Source organism: Periophthalmus magnuspinnatus, chromosome 13, assembly GCF_009829125.3.
Source record: "Periophthalmus magnuspinnatus isolate fPerMag1 chromosome 13, fPerMag1.2.pri, whole genome shotgun sequence".
Lineage (NCBI taxonomy): Eukaryota > Metazoa > Chordata > Actinopteri > Gobiiformes > Gobiidae > Periophthalmus > Periophthalmus magnuspinnatus.
The window spans coordinates 6,794,606-6,813,942 of record NC_047138.1 but is presented as its reverse complement, the minus strand read 5'-3'; the positions used below and the strand labels follow the sequence as shown (position 1 = coordinate 6,813,942).

Below are 19,337 nucleotides of genomic sequence, written 5' to 3'. Positions count from 1 at the left end.
AGTATTTACACATTAACCTTGTAGAGTGAAATGGGTTCAATTATTAGACTGTAGTGAAGACTGTGGTAAATTACTCTTTTATAATGATATTTATTTAATATTATTCATCTTGTGCTTAAGCAGAACTTTCAGTCCGTCAGGATGCCCCCAACACTCTCAGAAGCTCAAAAGAAGGAACTACATGAGACAGCCCTACGCATCGTTTCTCCAGGGAAGGGCATCCTGGCTGCAGATGAATCAGTTGGTGAGTAACTACTTCTACAAATATAACTTTGGGAGTTGTTGTACAGCTGAGCAGAACTAATTATTGCATCTTTATTGCCTGCAGGGAGCATGGGCAAGCGGCTGACTCAGGTCGGAGTGGAGAACAGCGAGGAGAACCGCAGACAGTTTAGGCAGATCTTGTTCAGCGCTGACGATCGCATTAACAGCTGCATTGGAGGAGTGATCTTTTTCCATGAGACTCTTTATCAGTACTCGGACAGTGGTGTGTCCTTTGTCAAAATGATCAGGGATAGAGGAATCATGATTGGTGTCAAGGTGAGTGTATTGAATGTTTATTACCGTTATTACCTGTTTAAAGCTGCACTATGTAAGTTTTCTGGTGGAGTGTCTGTCACCTACTTGCCTCCATGGAGATGTTATTACTGGAATAGTCCACATCATGATATAAATGTCTAGCTTTTATTTTTTCAATTACAGGACTTTTTATTGCCAAAAATACTTGGTTTGATGGAGTCATCTGTTTGCCTAGATGAGGCAAAACAATAACATCTCCTTGGAGACTAAAAGGTTTCAGACCCTCCACCTACAAACTTACATTGTGCCTCTCTTTTAGGTGTTTATGATGCTCAAATGTTGACTTAATTTGGTGGGATAATACCTGTTGCAAATATAAATTCTGGTTTTGAATCAATCAAGAATAAATTTGTGAAGAAAAGTTAAAAAATATGTTGAAAATTACTGGAAGTAGAAAGTAGAGAGAGTGCAATTGACACAAGAAACACATGATTACAACAAAGTAAAGGTGTTTTCTTATTATTATTTGTTAGATAATAATCTCTGTGACATTAGAGAAGGTTTGGCCTGGTGTATGACAGTATGATTTTAACTGTGTTTAAGTAAAACTAGTGGTCCAACTTTTCTTAGGCACTTTAAAATAACTTTGGTGCCTCTCTCACTCAGGTTGACAAGGGTGTTGTTCCTTTGCCAGGAACTTGTGGGGAAACTACTACTCAAGGTGAAGTACCAAAAATATTTCAGCTGAATTGGTTCAAAATAATGTGTGAATATTTTGTAGGTCTGGATGGGTTGTCGGAGCGGTGTGCACAGTATAAAAAAGATGGGGCTGTTTTTGCAAAATGGCGTTGTGTGCTCAAGATCAGTGATACCAATCCTTCACAACTGGCTATCTCCGAGAATGCCAATGTACTTGCACGGTACTCCAGTATTTGTCAGCAGGTCAGACTTATTGGGAAAACAATCTTGCTCTCAATGCTTTTATTGTAAGTAACACTAGTAAAATTGAAAACATATTTGCTTTCACTAGCAAGGTATTGTGCCCATAATTGAGCCTGAGATTTTGCCAGATGGGGATCATGATCTGAAGCGTTGCCAGTCTGTTACTGAAAAGGTGGGCCTGCTTGTTGTTTGCAGGAGTAGTGTGTTGTTTTAGTACTATTAGTTTTGTCTATGTGGAGTTTAGCTTCTGGCGGCAGTCTACAAAGCCATGTCAGAGCACCATGTTTACCTGGAGGGCACTTTGCTTAAACCCAACATGGTCACCCCTGGACACAGCTGCCTCACAAAGTACAGCCCAGAGGAGGTCGCAATGGCTACACTCACTGCAATCCGGCGCACTGTACCCCCGGCAGTCACAGGAAAGTATACACTAAAGCCATGTACACATACTGAGATATAATTAATTCATTAAACTAACAAATGTTTATTTTTCTTACCTGCAGGAGTGGCTTTTCTCTCTGGTGGTCAGGGTGAGGAGGAGGCGTCAGTTCACCTCAATGCCATCAACAACTGTCCTCTGCCGAAACCCTGGATTCTGACCTTCTCTTTTGGGCGTGCCCTTCAGGCCTCAGCACTTAGAGCCTGGAGAGGGCACAAAGAGAATGCAAAAGCTGCCACTGAACAGTTCATTCGAAGAGCAGAGGTCAATGTCAACAAATCAGAATTACTTTATATACTACGTAGGCCTACCTTTTGTTTAAACTTCTTTTCTATCCACAGATTAACAGTCTTGCATGTCAGGGCAAGTACATTGGTGATAGCCACGCTGAATCTGGGCAACCGATTTACGGCTCCATGTATGCATACTGAATAGTGCAAGTGCTTCATACACGCTTTCTGTAGTATGTATTCTGGTGAAACAACCCTCATACTAACAGTTGGAATATATAAGCCTTGCAATCTGCCTCAATGAAATAAAATACACCAATACATTTGAGTTGTAAAATCACTAAAAATCTGTGATTAATAAACATCAATCTTGTGTCCAAAGCATTGGAGTCTTTTATTTGAAATGATTTGTGATAATAATTAAAAAAAAAAATGAATCCAATGATGATTAGTCTATGTTTAAAACTGTTTTTGGGGACATATGGACAAATTACTTTCTGTACACACAAGTTATGTTGATTATTTATATCTAATTCACACAATAGTTATGATTTCACAAGTAAAAATAGGCTACATGACATAACACCTTTAATTTTCATACTTTTTTCATTTCTTTCTTCTTTTCTTAATTTGTGCAAATGCCCCTACATTTTGGATGGACTTGTGTTTTTATGACTAGAAATTGATGATAAATCCCTCTATGTGATTTATTTTACCTTCTGAAGCCTAATTTCACAAACTTCCAGTGCCACTTGAGTGATAAATTTTACAATGGATACTATGCCATCACCATCAAGCAAACTAGTAATTAGATAAACATTTTGCAACTCCAATATAATGTCATTTATTAAACTTCTACTTCATGTGTCACATGACAGACACGGTCAAGCACTATTTTGTTTGGCGGATGTGGCGGCGGTGGCTGCAGTGTTTCCGGTGCACAGCGGCGGGATCGCGGAGGTGGCGGCAGAAAACGGCGTCGAATATCTTTGACAAATCGAAAGCTTTTTACTTTTCATCTTTATCCGTGTATTGTTTTTCTGGTGTTCGACCAGTGCGTCGGGCTTTTAGAAAAGCACTCGTTTCCCCCCCCCCCCCCGTTATTGGTTAAATTAGGCGGCCGAGCGTTTATCTTTAGTAGCACGCTAATCTTTAGCCAAAATGTCTGGTGTTGTTCGAGGGCCCGCTGGAAACAACGACTGCAGAATATATGTGGGTAATCTGCCTCCTGATATTCGCACCAAAGACGTGGAGGATGTGTTTTACAAGTATGGGACGATACGAGACATTGACCTAAAAAATCGAAGAGGAGGCCCACCCTTTGCTTTTATTGAGTTTGAGGACCCAAGGTAAGCGCCGTTTAAGAATTAGCCTGCAGTTAGCAATTAGCTATGTCCCTGGCCCATCGTGGTGCACTGCCTTTGTTTGCTATGCTACAACCTGACCCCATCTTAAGTGCCTCGATACCAGATCACATTTTGATCACGTTGTGCTGCACTTGCTTGATTGAAGGTTTGCACTTTGAAGCACTGGATACGTGTTTTCAGTTGTGCTCTTTTACATAACGGTCACTGGTTTGTAGATTTGAGTCTCTTTTAGCTCTGCTCTGTGGCCATAGAAGCGTAACGGACATAATTCTGTTCATTACTAATTTGCATGTATTACATTCATTGTGTTTCAGGGACGCTGACGATGCGGTGTATGGTCGCGACGGCTATGACTACGACGGATACAGACTGCGTGTGGAGTTTCCTCGCAGCGGCAGAGGCTCCAGAGGGGGTGGTGGAGGTGGGGGCTTTGGGGGTATCGGTGGTGGTGGTGCTCCGAGAGGCAGATACGGTCCTCCATCCCGGCGCTCTGAATACAGGGTCGTCGTGTCTGGTAAGTATGAGCATTTTTTTTTATCAAAGCATAGACCAAGTTCAATAATACTAACGAAAGGAACTCTGAGCATTGTGTAGCTTCAATAGCTTATTTGTCACATTCACGTATATGAAATTGAGCTCCATATTTTGCCAAAAGTGTCTGGTTGATGTTATCTTCTGCCTCTAAGGAAATGCAATCTCTTTTTATTCAGGGCTTCCACAGAGTGGCAGCTGGCAGGACCTGAAGGACCACATGCGTGAAGCAGGAGATGTGTGCTATGCTGATGTTTACAGAGATGGCACTGGAGTGGTAGAATTTGTGCGCAAAGAAGACATGACCTATGCTGTTCGAAAGCTGGACAACACCAAATTCCGCTCACACGAGGTATGTTCACTGATTTGATCGATTGTCATGGAAACAGTTTCTTTGCTGTTTTGGTGAGTACTTGGGGAAAATGCAACAAGTTCTGCTCTTTTGGCCCTATTCAGTGATGGCATTTCCACAAGAGCTGCCAATGTTGGCTTTCAATGTCAAGTTCTCTTGTGTCTTGTGCCAGGGAGAGACTGCGTACATTCGTGTGAAACTAGACGGCCCTCGCAGCCCCAGTTACGGGAGGTCTCGGTCCCGCAGCAGAGGAAGTCGCAGCAGAAGCCGCAGTCGCAGCGCCAGCCGCAGTCGAAGCAATTCCCGGGGCCGCGGCAGAGGATCCCCTCGCTACTCGCCACGTCACAGCCGCTCTCGCTCCCGTTCCTAAATCTACCAGTTTTTCCCCCTCTTGGTGTTACACCCTCCTGTTTTTACCCTTTTAATTTTTTACATTTTATGTCCCAGTGTTGTGGATAATCTTTGATCTACAGCTATCTCCTCTTTCACATTTTCTCCCCTCTCAGTCTTTTTACTTTCACCCCCAAGTGTCCCCCTTTTTCTGTCTTCAGTTTTTTTGAACATGACAATTTGTGCTGTTTGACTTCAAAAATGTTGAGTCAAAATAAGCTGCACTCAATGTTTTTGCAAGTGTTTGAAATTGAGTTTTTTATTTGAATGCCTCATTATTGGGGTGGGTCATGTTTGTGGGAAGCCCAGTGCTTAACTGTATTTTACCCTTGTGTCTTCCTTTAGACATCTGCAGAGAAGGATTAAAGTGATTTGGAATAAACCATTGTGGAGCACATTTCATTTGTATGGTCAGGATAGGACATCTAAGTGAGGAGCAATCAGGTCAAAGCAATGGTACGCTTCATTCATAAATCAAATGCTTTAATAGGTTTGTTATCATGCATGTCATACTTACTGAAGCCATATGTGCTGTACTTGTTAAATATGATACTTGCTACTCTGGCCCTTGACAGAATAAGCAGTCGTAGAACAAGTGTGTTGTGATGTAAGTGTAACATCTTTGATGTCATAATATGTAATATCTGAACTTTTGTTCAAAAGCTTTCCACTTTTGATCTGTTTTCAAATGTAAAATGTTCAGTGTCAGTAAATAGTATATAGCTTTAGCTTTCAAGTGCTCTACATGGAAGCTTAGGGCCCACTATACGCACCATTCTAACAGTCTGCCTCTGATTTTCTTCCTGGTATTTCAAGGTTTTGATTGGAGGAGCTCAGTGGATCCCAATCCTTGGAGCTGGATGAGTGGATCGATTAGGAAAGGGATAGGATGGAAGGGCAAGGATGGATGCACGGATCGGGATCAGTTTTCCAGGATTCAAATCAGTTGATTCAGAACAAAATAATGGATTCCCTGAACATTAGACCCATCTAAAAGTTTCAAAGATTAATGGCTTTATATTAGAAGAAAACGAAACAGAGGACCAGGAAGTTGGATCAAAGGATGAAGTAGTTGGATCAAAGGATGGAGTCGTAGATGCCTGGTATGAAAATAATACATTTGGGTTGTTTGGGACTAGTTTGTATTTTAATTTTGTTTGATCTTTTCTCAGCATTTTCAATAAAACTATTAAATATTAGATTTGTCTCTTTCTTGATTTAATATTATGAGCATTTACATCTCTGCTCAGTTAAAGAAATGTTTTTGTAATTCATAAAACGCATAAGTGGATATTTAAAGAGCTAATTGAGCCACATTATATACGCAGCAGCAAGTACAAAGGTCCAGTTTCCCCTTTTTCCCAGTCGGTGGTGCACGCCGTGAATGATGCATTGTGGGATGAAATAAGATGCCGGCAGAGAGGAGCAGGAGAAAAGGCTTGAACCGCACCAGGAGGCTGCAGCTTAGCCAATAGCAGCGTGCAGCATGCAGCAGAGGGCGGGGAGCTATTTGAGCGCAGCGGAGACAACCTACATGCTTATTGTGTAAATCTTTTAAAAGCAATTACAGACAGTATTATCAAAGCTTTCCCGAGCAGGGCTGAAATTGCTTATTCTTGACTGAGGCGCACAGCAGTGTCCCAATCAGGTGAGTGGGCGGATTAAGAGAAAGACGACACCAACTTGCATGGTTTGACACATTTGGCTTCGACTTCATCTTGTCTTGCAATACTCTAGTTTGTTGTCTTTCATGCAGTTAGTAGCTATCCTCGTTTAGTTTCGTATTAATATTAAATAAACAACAACATTTGTCACTGGATCAATACAAGGGCTCATTCATAAAACGACATCGCCAGACGTTTTTCTAACGCTGTGGCTGCTTTTATTGGAAAGTGATTTTTTTTGCCAGGTAATTTAACTCCACCTGTATCAACTTACGCTGCCAATCTATGTGCATTTCAAGTCGTGTCTCAGCAGGGGCCTAAATTGCCTTGACTTTAAGATGTAATTGTCGCACAAAGGGGCCACAGCCTACACAGGGCAGGCGCGCAGATGGTCGCTCGAGTGCCGCTGTCAACCATTCGGCCTACACCCCCTCATCCCCTCCACGTGTACTGTTAATTTTCTGTACTCTCTCTTGTCATCACCAGCTCCCACCATCGTCTCCAACATGACTGACAGGAAAGCTGTGATCAAAAACGCTGATATGTCCGAAGACATGCAGCAGGACGCCGTGGACTGTGCCACCCAGGCCATGGAGAAGTACAACATAGAGAAGGACATTGCAGCCTACATCAAAAAGGTGACATATTACTGGATATTCTCTCTCGGATGGAAATGCAAATTCTACTCACGCCTTTCTTGTATTCATTGTTAAAGTTCTCTATTTTTGGTGAGGACAGGCTGCAGAAATGTTTTGAAACCCCATGCTCACAGTTAAAGGCTTCCTCTCTGAAATATGGGAAATGCTGCTTATTTCTCAAACAGGCAAATGATCAACATTGATGTCATAGCAGCCTAACTTTGCAAATTATTATCCAAAAAGACATTAGGTCAATTTTGCCACAATAATAAGAATTTAACATAATGAGAGGTTGCAAAAAGGCATTTATTAATCACATTCCATGAAGCCTGCATAGCTCCATGTGGTTCATTAGTTCAATAGACTGAGATACAAGCAAGTTTTTATACTTTAATGGAGAAAACAGGGAATTCTGTATCTTCTGCATATGCTCATAAGTGTTGAGCACATTAGTGGGATGTCCAATGAACAGTGGGTTCTCCAATGAACTCTGTTAATTTCTACATTTTGCATTTGTTGCAGGAGTTCGACAAGAAGTACAACCCAACATGGCACTGCATTGTCGGGAGAAACTTCGGCAGCTACGTGACTCACGAGACAAAGCATTTCATTTACTTTTACCTGGGCCAAGTGGCTATTTTGCTTTTCAAATCTGGGTGAGAGCTTTTGCAAGATGATGATGGAGTACCCATAATCAAAATGCACTGGTGGCTGATGTCTCTCATACACTGATAATGACATACCATAACAATGCAAACCAGCCGTGCGCAGTTGCATGGACTATACACTATTTAATATGTATGTTACAGTAAGTTTACTTTTTAATAGTTGCCATTTGAATGCAACTGAAGTAGTTTTGTTATTGCTGTTAAATTCTAAGTTGTGGAAACAATTATGGCCCTTGATTGTATAAAAAGGAGAGCATAGAATGTATAGGTGCATCTGCTTTCCTATAGAAAATAATCCCCAAGCCCTTTTCTTTTAGGTTAGATGGTGAAATTGTACTAATTGAACTAGTTAGAACATTCCATTCATCTTACCAATGCCAGGATTTTTAGTGGACATGAAAAGAAGCTCCTTAATTGAGCAGACTGTTAATTTAACTATTTAGTTTAATCAAAAAAATTCAGTGCATGTGATTATGATAAGTTTAGGTGGAAGAGTGGTAAGCTAGAAAAGCAATTAAGCACACCTGACATGAGGAGTGTGGCAGGCACATTTAACCAATATCCATAGAGTCCTTTAAAACTTTTCACTGTGAAAACAAATGGCTCCTTCAGACCAAGCCTGTAATAACGCATAATATAAACAGTCCCCAGCTCAACAGTCTCAACCAAATGCATGTTTGGGCTTTGGTTTCATAGACATTTCAGTTCATGGATGTAATATTTATGTTTATACTAACTTATTTTTAGTGGTTGCTCTGAAATTATGGAAAAATATATTTTGATGAATGTGTCTTTCAAACTATCGTCTGATATAGCTTTAGTTGCATTAACTCAATGTTTTTTTGCAATGCCAATGTTGACTGCCAGACATAAAGTACAAAGGCCTTCTGAGATGAGATTGACAAATTGCTTGTAAGTGGACCTCATGTCTTGTAAACTAATTTTGGGATCATTCTTTGTAATGTCAGTATTTATATTGGTTAACTGTACAATTTCCGGAGACTGGTTAAAGTATTCCTGAGTGTTGTGGGCGTAGTAGCTGAGTTATAGTTGGACCACCACACGGGGTAAAACATGGCTCTAGTTCTCCCCATATTTAGTTGTGGATCTGTAGAACTGATCTGTTTTTGCGGGACGTCTTCCTGAAGTATTGTCGATTGTAAATGTTTTAGTATTTAGTTCCTCTGGCATGTATTTTGCTGTGTTTGTGTAGGAGCCGTTCAAATGCTGTTAAATTTGCACAAAATATGTGCCTGTCATTGCTCTAAAATATAACTGGCTTGAGTACAATTGCACTTCATTAGAGTTATTCAGTAGGTTGCTACAGAACCAAAACCATAAACTCAATGAAATAAAAAAGAATACTTGTTGACTTATCTGAGCTTTGCCTTGTGTTTTTTAAGAGTATATGGTTATTCTTGGCTTGGTTTGTGAATTAAGTCCTCCATAAAGATCACAGAGCACCACTAAAGTAGACATATTAAAAGATTACTGACCAATACATATTTTATGGACACCGACAGACTGAGGCCAAAGTAACTGAAACAAGATCCTTCAGTGGTTCAGTGGTCTGTACTGACATTAGTCTAAATGTTATATCATTTTCTAACTGTAAATCCTGTGCTTTCTGGTTACCGACACTGCCACAACTCTAGAAAAAAATATGCAAATCAGAAATGATTGGCTTCCTGCTGTGCTTTCAGTGCACACAAAAGCCGTGCGTCAGAGCCCTTCCAGTAATGTTATACATCTCTTATTTTACCTCAATATATTTCGCTTGTGTTATCGTCTGGCGGCTTTAACCCTTCTCCTGTCAGTGTGATCAAGATCATGGTCGGATACACACAATATGAATGGCTATTATGTTTAAAACTGAATGTTAGTCCTAGTACTTTTCTATGACTATTCAAAATGTTTTGCTTTAAGAAATGAGCCTTTTTTATAAACCAGCGAATCATACTTTTTTTTTTTCTTTTTATGTTGCAATCTATACCACACTAATCACAAATGTTATCATAACAGGCCTTGGTATCAAAACGTAGATACTAGGCGTGATTGCCACAGAAAATATCCCAGTAAATAATAATATTGACAGTACTTTATGGGACACAATAACTCTATAGCAGCAGAATCCCACTAAACCCTCCTAAATGTACAATATATGTTAAACTTTGTAGCCAATACAAACTGAATGGATGAGTGTAGTTACTATCTATAATTTGCCATAGTAAAGTTATTTATTCAACACTTTGACAACAAAAATCTCATCATACTACATAAAAAAGAAAATTCCCACTAGTGCAAAGAATATGTATACAGGATAAATATTGAGCCCCCAAAAAATTAAGTCTCTAATTTATTGAACTAAGTCAATACAGTAATCATTGTGACAGACTTACTGACACCTTTCAAACAAGATTTCTGTCTGCATTAGAACAGTTTTGGAAAGGTCAATTTTCTGGCCAGCACAATTTGAGCACAAAATTATACCTGGCTGCCGATCACTCTAATGCAGAGAAATCGTATTCAGTTGAAATCACCTCATCTTATGCCTGTTCAGGGTGTACAGCACCAAGGACCAACGTTTGGCACTGTGCTTTAGTGAACTAATTTGCAAATATTCATTTTGACTAGGCTAAAAATATTCAGTGAATGAAGGCCTCACTTCAGAATAACAAAGAGACCGATGACTCATGCTTAGGTGTTGGCAAAAAGGGGGACAGTGCTTTAATACATGATAAGCCTACAAATAGAATTGTGTACCCAATAGACCAAAGTTGCACAGCAATCTAATGTGGTCTTCGAAATAAAATAAATATAAATATTAATATATTCCCTAAGACCCGACAAAAGAGAAGTACTTTGTGCTGAGGCAATGTGATGTGGCCATTAAAGCCTACTCACAGCATTATAATAACAGTGCAAAAAGGTTAAAAGCAATTTCCCACTAAGCACTCTTAACCACTTAAAAAACAGCAACAGCTTTCATTACATCTCGGTGTACACTGGAGGCTTTCTTAAGAGAGTCTATACTATGTCATTTCTTTAAGTCTTTGAAGAAAGTGTGGTACAGCTCCTGCCCAGGAATATTCAATAGTGAATCAATACACCACTCCTTTAATTAAAATATAAACATAGAAAAGATATAAATATAAACAGAAAAAATGATTCATCTAGTTTCTGGTGCACTCTTGCACTTAATACATCCTTCAATCTCAACATTTAGTATATAGTGAATGTTTGCAGTTTCACCTTAAGGGGAATGAAGTAAAATAATTATGTAAGTGAATTCTCAAATCGCATAGAGCAAAGCCATTCAAGCCTGTCTTCTATGTGTCACATCTGCAAGAACTTGATTTACAAATGTTCTGGATCTTTCAAATAAAGACCACTAGAGGGCGGTCTGCACACACAAAACATTTGTTTGTAACATGTCTGCTCAAACCGGTTTGAGTTTAAGGGTAGTTGGAATTTTCATTCTCAGTATTTGTACACAAGCCTTTAGCCTACATGTCTTATATATATGTGTGTGGGTGTGTGTGTGTGTGTGTGTATGTATATATGTGTGTGTATATATATATATATATATATATATATATATATATATAATGTGTGTGTGTATATATGTATGTATGGATATTTGTCTTATATATGTATATGTGTAATGTGTGTATATATATGTGTGTATATGTATGTATGTGTATGTATAAAATTTTGTCCTTGCATAGGGCAACCCAAGGCCTTTCCATGCATAAAAACATTTAGTTGTTTTGCTTTGGTGCACCCAGGAGCCGTTTGTTCTAATGGTTTCCCTTGAATAGATGGCTGACGTGAAGCCTTGCTCTGCTGTGCGGGAAGTCTAATGTTTTTCCCCAGGTGTGGTATCGCTCATATGCCATTAAGTTCATTAATGGTGCATTGTGGACATTAGAAAGGGACATTTTCCTGGGACTGTTGGCTGAGCTGAGAAAACAGCATCAGTGCATTAGGACACATAGATATGTTTTGCTTATTTTTTTATTTTACATTTGTGATTATTTCAATTCATCTACATTTAATGTGGATGTTTAATTTTAGATGGGAAATATGTATTTAAGAAAATACTGATGCCGACAAGTTTTGTTTAGCAAAATCACAATTTTGATTGATTTTGTTTTGTGAAAGCATTTTGTTATTTCAATTTACCCCTAAATCAACAGAGCATGTGCAGGTTTGGACCCTTTATAGCACATGTGTCAAACTCAAGGCCCGTGGGCCAAATGTTGCCCGCCACATCATTTTATGGGGCCTGTGACAAGGCAAATTAAAAGGTATGACTGTCTTAAAATATCAGTTTATCAGGAGATAGTTACACAGCCAGATTTTTCATTTCTATGCAAATCCATATGCAATATTTGTAACTTGAATAAGTAATAAATATAGAAACAGTTAATTAACAAGATTAAAAAGTAGTCACATTTATTTTACATTACATTTGGTTACATTTATACTGTCTTAAATTTATAGCTGGCCCTTTGAGAGCAACCATTTTGTTGATGTGGCCCTCTGTGAAAATGAGTTTACACCCCTGCTTTAAAGGCTTTGTTGATAAACTATTAAGCATACTGCTAATGCCTTGGCAGAGGTTATAGCCTTTGAGTGATGAGTTTTATGACTTTTATTTTTGACTTTTTTAGCATGTGGCTAAATTGATACAGTGAAATCACTGGTATCACACAGAATGGAAATACAATTGAAATACTTGAAGGCCTTCCAGATTCAAACACCCTTCATGATGACTAAGTGAGGAGCAGGTCAAAGATCGAGACCACAGCCTTTCATGGGCCGCTTTACTTTATGGTCCTGTCTGCACAGCTTCTGGAGCATACATACTATTTATACTATTTTTTGTTTATTCCCTATAGTCATCAGCATTATCTGTATTCATAAGAGGAAAACAGTATCATTTTTAAGTATAAGTATGTTTTAGTTGCATCAGTTGATGGTTCCCTGAAGACACCAATCCAGCCGCACTCAAAAGGTCTTATCTGAGCCAAACCCTTTATGGACCATCACCTCATAATCCTCCGCCTTTACTGCCATGCCCGACCGCGGCTGTCAAGGATAAGGTAATCAGCTTATCATAAAGACTTTATTTATAAAACTTCAATGTAATGAGGCCAGTTTGGTTATTTGAAATCAAATGATCTTATTGTTTGAAATCCCAATTTATGATTTAATTATTTTATTTTAAGCATAACTCAAAATCTGCAAGCCATCTGCCATTTTGATATGAGCCTTACACTCATCACTACCTGAATGAGTAGCTGTGAGGAATAGGAAGAGTGTTTCGGTGCTTTCTTGCCTTATCTGAGATCATATCCTGGGACTAAAGGCATGTGATGTTGGGCAATAAGGCCATAAAACAGGTCAACTCTTTATGAGAAGGACTTCGGTGACTGGCTGCAGGGGAGCTACGGCACTGGCTCAGTGCGCAACACAAATATCCACTGTCCGCTAAAAATGAGTCATGTGTGTAACTGTGCAAATACTTTCACATAAGGAAATGAGAAAATGAAAAATGAAAAGAAAGGCATGGAAAACACTCAAGACCCTTTATTTATGAAGTATAGATTTGTACACAAGGGGGCAGTGGAAGATCTAAAAATGACCTTTTCTGACCCTTACCTGTTTTATACTACATCACCACTATTCGTTTAATAATTCCTTTACCTAGTTTTGATTCTGTTGACTAAGTATTGCCAGTGAGGTTTCATTAAAAATTAAAAAGTGTGAGGTCATTCAACTGCCTTGTTAGATTTAGTTTTATTTAGAAAAGTCTTAAATGTGAGATGTGGCATATTAATTGTTTTTTTGATGGGACATTATTTTCAGAAATGTATGTGGTCTTTTAATAAATACTGTTCTGTTTTTTGTTTAGTTATTTTTGGCTAAAGCAATATCTTAAATGATTATCTTGAGGACTTTGGGTGCAGTGTGAAAACGTCTGTACAATTTTAGATCATGGGGCTAAATGAAAAGAAATGTGTCAAAGTAGGGTAACCATTTAATATTGTCAACACTGGAATGAAACCAGTACCATTCTCACTTGTTAGGTATAGCAAATGTTCACCAACACTGTGACAGAGGAAGCAGCTGGAGTAAATTTCAGGTGATCAAAACTAATCTGCTAATCTGTCCACACCCCAAACATAAGTGGACTGTAATAGAGCCACAAACTATTTTACCATCTTTACAGATTTGTTTGGATTCCTCTTTTACAGCTCTTTATGTGATAGTGTAGTTTTATGGCGGGAGAGCGCACACAGGTGAATGAGTCGTTTGGGAAGGTGATGTTCAGGTAAGGTGCGTGGTTTGTGCGCTCACCGAGGTTGTGGAGGGGTCATGAGGGTCACTGGTTGGAGCTGTCACACAGGTATGGTACACTGATACTACTGATCACCCCCGCGTCCCCCGTGTACAAGCGCACTCTGCATGACTGAGCCCAGCCAAGAACTAATGGCCCACAATTGAGGTCCCGTTGTCCTCCAGAAAGCAGTCAGTGTGGCGTGACCCTCTGAAGCGATGCCTGCACACAAACACACGCCCGTTAAGTGTTTTAACATTGATTTAGCTGCATAGTGGCAATAGACTCTGTGCCCAGCAGTCACTTTTATTAAAGTCAGAAAAATAAACAACCTATTAAAATTCTAATTAATTAAAATAAAGACTACTCAATTATTTTTATATGTAGCATACTTTATTTGTGGTGGTGTTTTGATATTTATATTTAGCATTAGCATTAGCATTGAGACACAAACATCCCTCTTTCTAAACACAGAAGTGTTTCAGGAGTATTCATTTTATGCTCCCTGTCCATTGCTTGATCTTTACTTTTTTATTTTATTTTAACGTGAATCTGAAACCTCATAGAGATCAAATTGGACAGGAAGTAGTGACGCTAACAGTGATGTAGTGATGCAGGGTTTCAGAATGATGAAAACTTAGGACTATTGCTGCAGTAACAATTCATAACAAAATAAATATATCTTTTGATCCGTCAGAGTCCTCAAAAAGGCACCGTATGACAGAAAGCTGAAACCCATAAAATGTTGTCACACATTGTAGCGTCCTTACAGCTGGAGGACACGTCAGAATTCTATGGTGCTGTTTGTCAGATTTGTTGGTTTATGGATAAAATCTCTGTAATTACTGACTCTATCCACATGACAGCACAAATAAACTTTTTTTTTTTTCATAATATCTTCAGAAAGTGGTATCATCAGTCAAAGCTAAAGCCATAATTGTTGTCATTTGAAACTCTTGCCATAGGATTAATTTGCCAAGTTTGAGAACCCGATCTCTAACAAATAATCATAAGGTTCAACACTTATAGATCAGTTTGGATATTTCTTTCAAAAACAATAATCAAGTTACATAGGCCCTTCATCTGAAATTTTAACATAATCAAACTCTACACAAATGAATGCAACCTCTAGAATTTATTTTGTGTACAAATTGATAAAGTTCCCCTTTCAATAACAAGTTTTTCAGACAGTGTTGGTGGGAAAGCAGCAAGGAAGAGGACCTGGTGTCAAAGGTCAAACTGATGTTTCGGTAAGGGACATTTTTTCCATGAGGATGCCTCCTGTGGTCGAGGTTAATGTGGTGTTAGAGGAACCGAGATGTGCGCATGAATTAATTTTAAGGATGAGCAGAGAAGCGTGGAGGTGCAGGGCCAGAGTCCACTGGTGCACAGGTGGGGGCCCCTCTGTGCGGGTCCGTTGACAGTGACTTTTGACAGTCTGCCTCAGTGTTCAATTATTCACAGATTAAATGTAATAAAGTTTGTTCTCCTGCCAAAGCGTGAGAGATGCGAGAAAAGTGTTGATAATGGATAAACTAGGTAGTTATATCTTCTGCGTATTACTGGTTTTCAGAATCTTGCAAAATACTCCAAGAAGTAAAATTAGATAATAGAAAAAAGTAACTACTACTACGTCTATTAGTCCCTACAACCACATCAACTAATTTACATAAGAACCGTCTAATGCAGTACAGTTACTACTAATGGCACAGCTGATACATTTTCTTCAATCCCCACTCACATAAAAAAAAAAAAAAAAAAAAAAATCACCAGAATGTTCTATTACACATTTGTGTTGCTTTGTACTCACTATATTAAATGTTACTAGGGCTGAGCGATAGGGCAAAAACATAAAAATAATAATAATAATAAAAAAAAAAAAAGTATTAGATTTAAATCCTTCTTTCAGGAACATCACTAATACACTAGACTATTATTCAGTGCCATTTAACACAACAGAGGATTCGTTGGTCTTGAATAAAAAGTGGCCATTTAAAACATTTGGATTTTGATGAGATTAAAATTAGATTTATTTCAGAGCCCTACCTAAAACCTTCGAAATGTAACTCACCAAATTGCAAATATACAAATTGGTGAATGTCTTTACATAATGACCAGATCCTGTAAGACCTTTTTCCATTGTGACCGTAGGGTGATGGGTCAGAACAAAGGCACAATGATGGAAACTGTATGTACTTTAAGCGATCACACTGGGACAAGACAAATGCCATGGTTGACTGAGTGTGTGAAGTCCTTTTATAATAGATAACCAAGCTTTTACATTAGGTGGAAACGGGCCAAAATTTTATTATTCAAAATAAGCAAAATATATTCAAAAGAGTGCATATCTAAGATAAATAGTGAAGACACATCAAGTTGCAATGACAAAAACAAGCATTATTTTATTGTCTTATCATTTTATATTGCTCTCAATGCAATCAAATGTTAGCATAAGTACAATCGTTCAATGCTTGACTTGACAATGCTTCTTTTTAGCTTCTTCTAAGTAAAGCCACACCAACATCGATTGGCATATGAGCTAAAAGGAAATGTGCTGAATCCTTTCACAGTGGGTTACACATTAACTGTTGAGGAAAAAAACGAAATAAAAAGAGCTTATATACCTGGATGCGAGAAGGAGATAACCTGCTACTGCATCTGTCAGAGCAGGCAAATAAAATGCTGACAGAAAAAAAATAATCTTGACACTAAAGGTCATTGTTGCTACTGTTACATTTTTGTGTTAGCGGTGACTTTATCACCAACAAAAAGATGTAATGGCAATTTGATGCTCAGATTTCACCTAGATTTAAATTGTGTGTCATCTTTATAAGGAAATGTCTTTTTAAATGAATTTGGAGTTTGGACCTTATCTATGCAGGGCCCCTGTTGCAGTAAAGTTCCAGAGCGACAAAAGGGTTCAAAACGTAGTTCCTTGTCCAAATTCTTATAAAATCTGAATCTATTTCAGAAATAAACCAAGGCTCTTAGATGAGAGGTGAAACATCTTCAACCTAAAATCTATTCTGGGTTTTTTTCTACTTAAAAAAGAGACCTTCATCAATGTATTCAAATTATGGAAGGAAGGATGTAAAAGTGCCAAGGATTGTGCTAACGAAAATTGATGATACTACAACCATCAGCAACACTTTATTCACGCTGCTTTTATTGACATTTAACAAGCTGCTAATTTGCAACGACATGTACATGATTAACCAGATGTTAATTAGTATTTATTCTGCATAATCTTATTCTGCTGGTAATGGGACATTTACTAATGCTTCCTTTGACAAACTTATTACTGCTTATCAGTATGATGTTAAGACATTTATGTAATAAGAACTGTTAATAAGTGGAAATTACATTTGTTGTGGCAACTAGCCAAACTAACAACTTAGCAGCTAGTTAGATGTTAACAAGTGTAACCTTAGATAAAGTGTTACCAACTTTCTATGACTACCACCAATTACACTAGTACTAACTACTAATACCAAGACTTCCGTACTACAAATACTACAACCAGTGCAAAGAGTTAATCCATTTCAAACATATAAGTAAGTATGCATGTACGTATTTCAATAATTTAATGTTTTTCATTTCTTTAAACGGTCTTACTTATCTGTACTTAACTGTATCATAAAGTGTAGTTTCTTTCTCCCTCCATGTTTTTTGGACTGTTACATATGCAACTGTTATGAGTGTGGTGACAGTTGTGTTTGCTCTCGGTCAGTGTTCAGTGTTGCACCTCTCATGGCCCGGGCTAATGGCCTGGGTGCATGCCTGTGCATTAAACAGGCTGCTGTGAACCAGCCTTTAATTGCGGAGGAAGCCAGGCAGGTAATTACTTCTGAATCTCTAAAAGTGCAGACTGGAGAAAAGAAAAACACAGAGCAGGGAGGCATCTATACAAACATATATGTCACTTTTATCACTATAACTACTGAATTTACCACAAATAATCAGAACAAGAATACATTATGTATTTGTAATATTTTATCTATCATAAAATAATATAGATATTTAAAAGCTGTAAAAGGGTATTTAAAGGTGCACTATGTAAGAAGATATTATGCTTTGCCTTACATGTTCCATTTTGGAATTAACCAGCCAAGTTACAAGTCTGATCTGTGGACAGGTGGCCCAACTCACATGTTTTTCTAATGTATTTTCCAGCAATTAAAACATATGTAACTGAAAAAATATTAAATGGGTAAATTTACTGCCATTCTGTGGAAACCTACTGCCAATTTGTAATGTTCATCTGCCTTTAAGTACATCTGCTTTTCATACGACCTCCCTTCCATGGCTGTTTTTTTGTTGTTGTTTTTTTTTGTTTTTTTTTTAATAAACCTCCTTTTACCATAATCATAATTTACACATAAAATTTATTTTATAGTGTTTTCATTCACATCTATAATTTTAACTAAAACCGCCTCACAAGACCCTGAAAATTCAATAAATTTGCAATTTTATGAATTTCATTCCTAGTTTAATTTTATTCAGAGCATGGACACAACTGCCTTGTAAAGCTAACTTCTTTGGTATAAGCTTCACCTTTTTTCAAACTGTGCATTGGCATGTTCAATAAGATAAATATTGGATAATGACGTCCCAGTCTTATTTCCATATATAGTATGGTATAAAGGAAGAGCATTATCTTGCCATGGTTCGTCACCAGCTCGTCCCACAGGAGTGTCCCTGTGGTGAACTGTACAGACACACAGGTGGTGTCTTTTGCCCAGCAGATTTATGAGGCTGCATCAGACACACCCAGACCTGGCACAGTTTGTCTGAGGAAAACGAGGTCATATGATATGGATGATATGGATGATATGCTGGACAGAATTATCTTTAACAGGTAGTTAGACAAAGGTTAGAGAATTAGGGCATTGCCGCTGGCTTTAGCCAATATTATTTGAGCGTTAAAACAGTGATTACAATTGATTTGGAAATTTGAAATGTTTAGCAATAACTCTAGACGAAAAAAATCTTTGTGTCATATACATTTGGTTTGAAATCCCAACAACTTAGTCTTCGTATTCAGAACTGTCTGGAACTTTGGGGTTTAATCAATATTTAGCTATAGGTCATCTAGCTTGTATTATAGCAATTTTTACCTGAAAACTCTTTATAATAAAGAAACATTACTCAATTCATTTTTCAGCTTCCACTGAAATGCACTGTAAAATAAACAGGAAGTTAAAAAAAAACTTCTTCCTACTTTTCTCTGCTTTTTGCCCTACCTACCTTT

The 19,337-nt window shown here is 38.1% G+C and overlaps 3 protein-coding genes across 4 annotated transcripts; all 3 read left to right on the top strand.

Annotated features, from left to right (window-relative positions):
- The first annotated feature begins 134 nt into the window (after nt 1–134).
- On the top strand, nt 135–2,437 carry aldoca (aldolase C, fructose-bisphosphate, a). The gene is given in 8 exon segments (XM_033976956.2): nt 135–244; nt 329–540; nt 1,186–1,240; nt 1,301–1,461; nt 1,550–1,633; nt 1,706–1,901; nt 1,965–2,164; nt 2,242–2,437. Coding segments are annotated over 8 exon segments (1,101 nt in total). The 5' UTR covers nt 135–141; the 3' UTR covers nt 2,332–2,437.
- Nucleotides 2,438–3,020: 583 nt separating this feature from the next.
- On the top strand, nt 3,021–5,152 carry srsf1a (serine and arginine rich splicing factor 1a). Its single transcript, XM_033976729.2, has 4 exons — nt 3,021–3,479; nt 3,812–4,011; nt 4,208–4,380; nt 4,553–5,152. Exons 1-4 carry the CDS (start codon nt 3,292–3,294, stop codon nt 4,748–4,750), a joined length of 759 nt encoding a protein of 252 aa, XP_033832620.1. The 5' UTR covers nt 3,021–3,291; the 3' UTR covers nt 4,751–5,152.
- A 396-nt stretch (nt 5,153–5,548) lies between these two features.
- On the top strand, nt 5,549–9,116 carry dynll2a (dynein, light chain, LC8-type 2a). Of its 2 annotated transcripts, none has more exons than XM_055225861.1 (3): nt 5,549–5,873; nt 6,921–7,072; nt 7,595–9,116. In XM_055225861.1, exons 1-3 carry the CDS (start codon nt 5,867–5,869, stop codon nt 7,730–7,732), a joined length of 297 nt encoding a protein of 98 aa, XP_055081836.1. In that variant the 5' UTR covers nt 5,549–5,866; the 3' UTR covers nt 7,733–9,116. The 2 variants fall into 2 exon arrangements, with proteins under 2 accessions (XP_055081836.1, XP_033833087.1); XM_033977196.2 differs by lacking the exon at nt 5,549–5,873 and adding an exon at nt 6,167–6,418.
- Nucleotides 9,117–19,337: the final 10,221 nt, after the last annotated feature.

Excerpts from the sequence above, each read along its gene's own strand:
- dynll2a (XM_055225861.1), top strand. Across the intron at positions 7,073-7,594 it reads TTGCAGCCTACATCAAAAAG|GAGTTCGACAAGAAGTACAA; the intron begins GTGACATATTAC and ends CATTTGTTGCAG.
- srsf1a (XM_033976729.2), top strand. The coding sequence starts at position 3,292 with ATGTCTGGTGTTGTTCGAGGGCCCGCTGGAAACAACGACTGCAGAATA. Across the intron at positions 3,480-3,811 it reads ATTGAGTTTGAGGACCCAAG|GGACGCTGACGATGCGGTGT; the intron begins GTAAGCGCCGTT and ends ATTGTGTTTCAG. Across the intron at positions 4,012-4,207 it reads ATACAGGGTCGTCGTGTCTG|GGCTTCCACAGAGTGGCAGC; the intron begins GTAAGTATGAGC and ends CTTTTTATTCAG.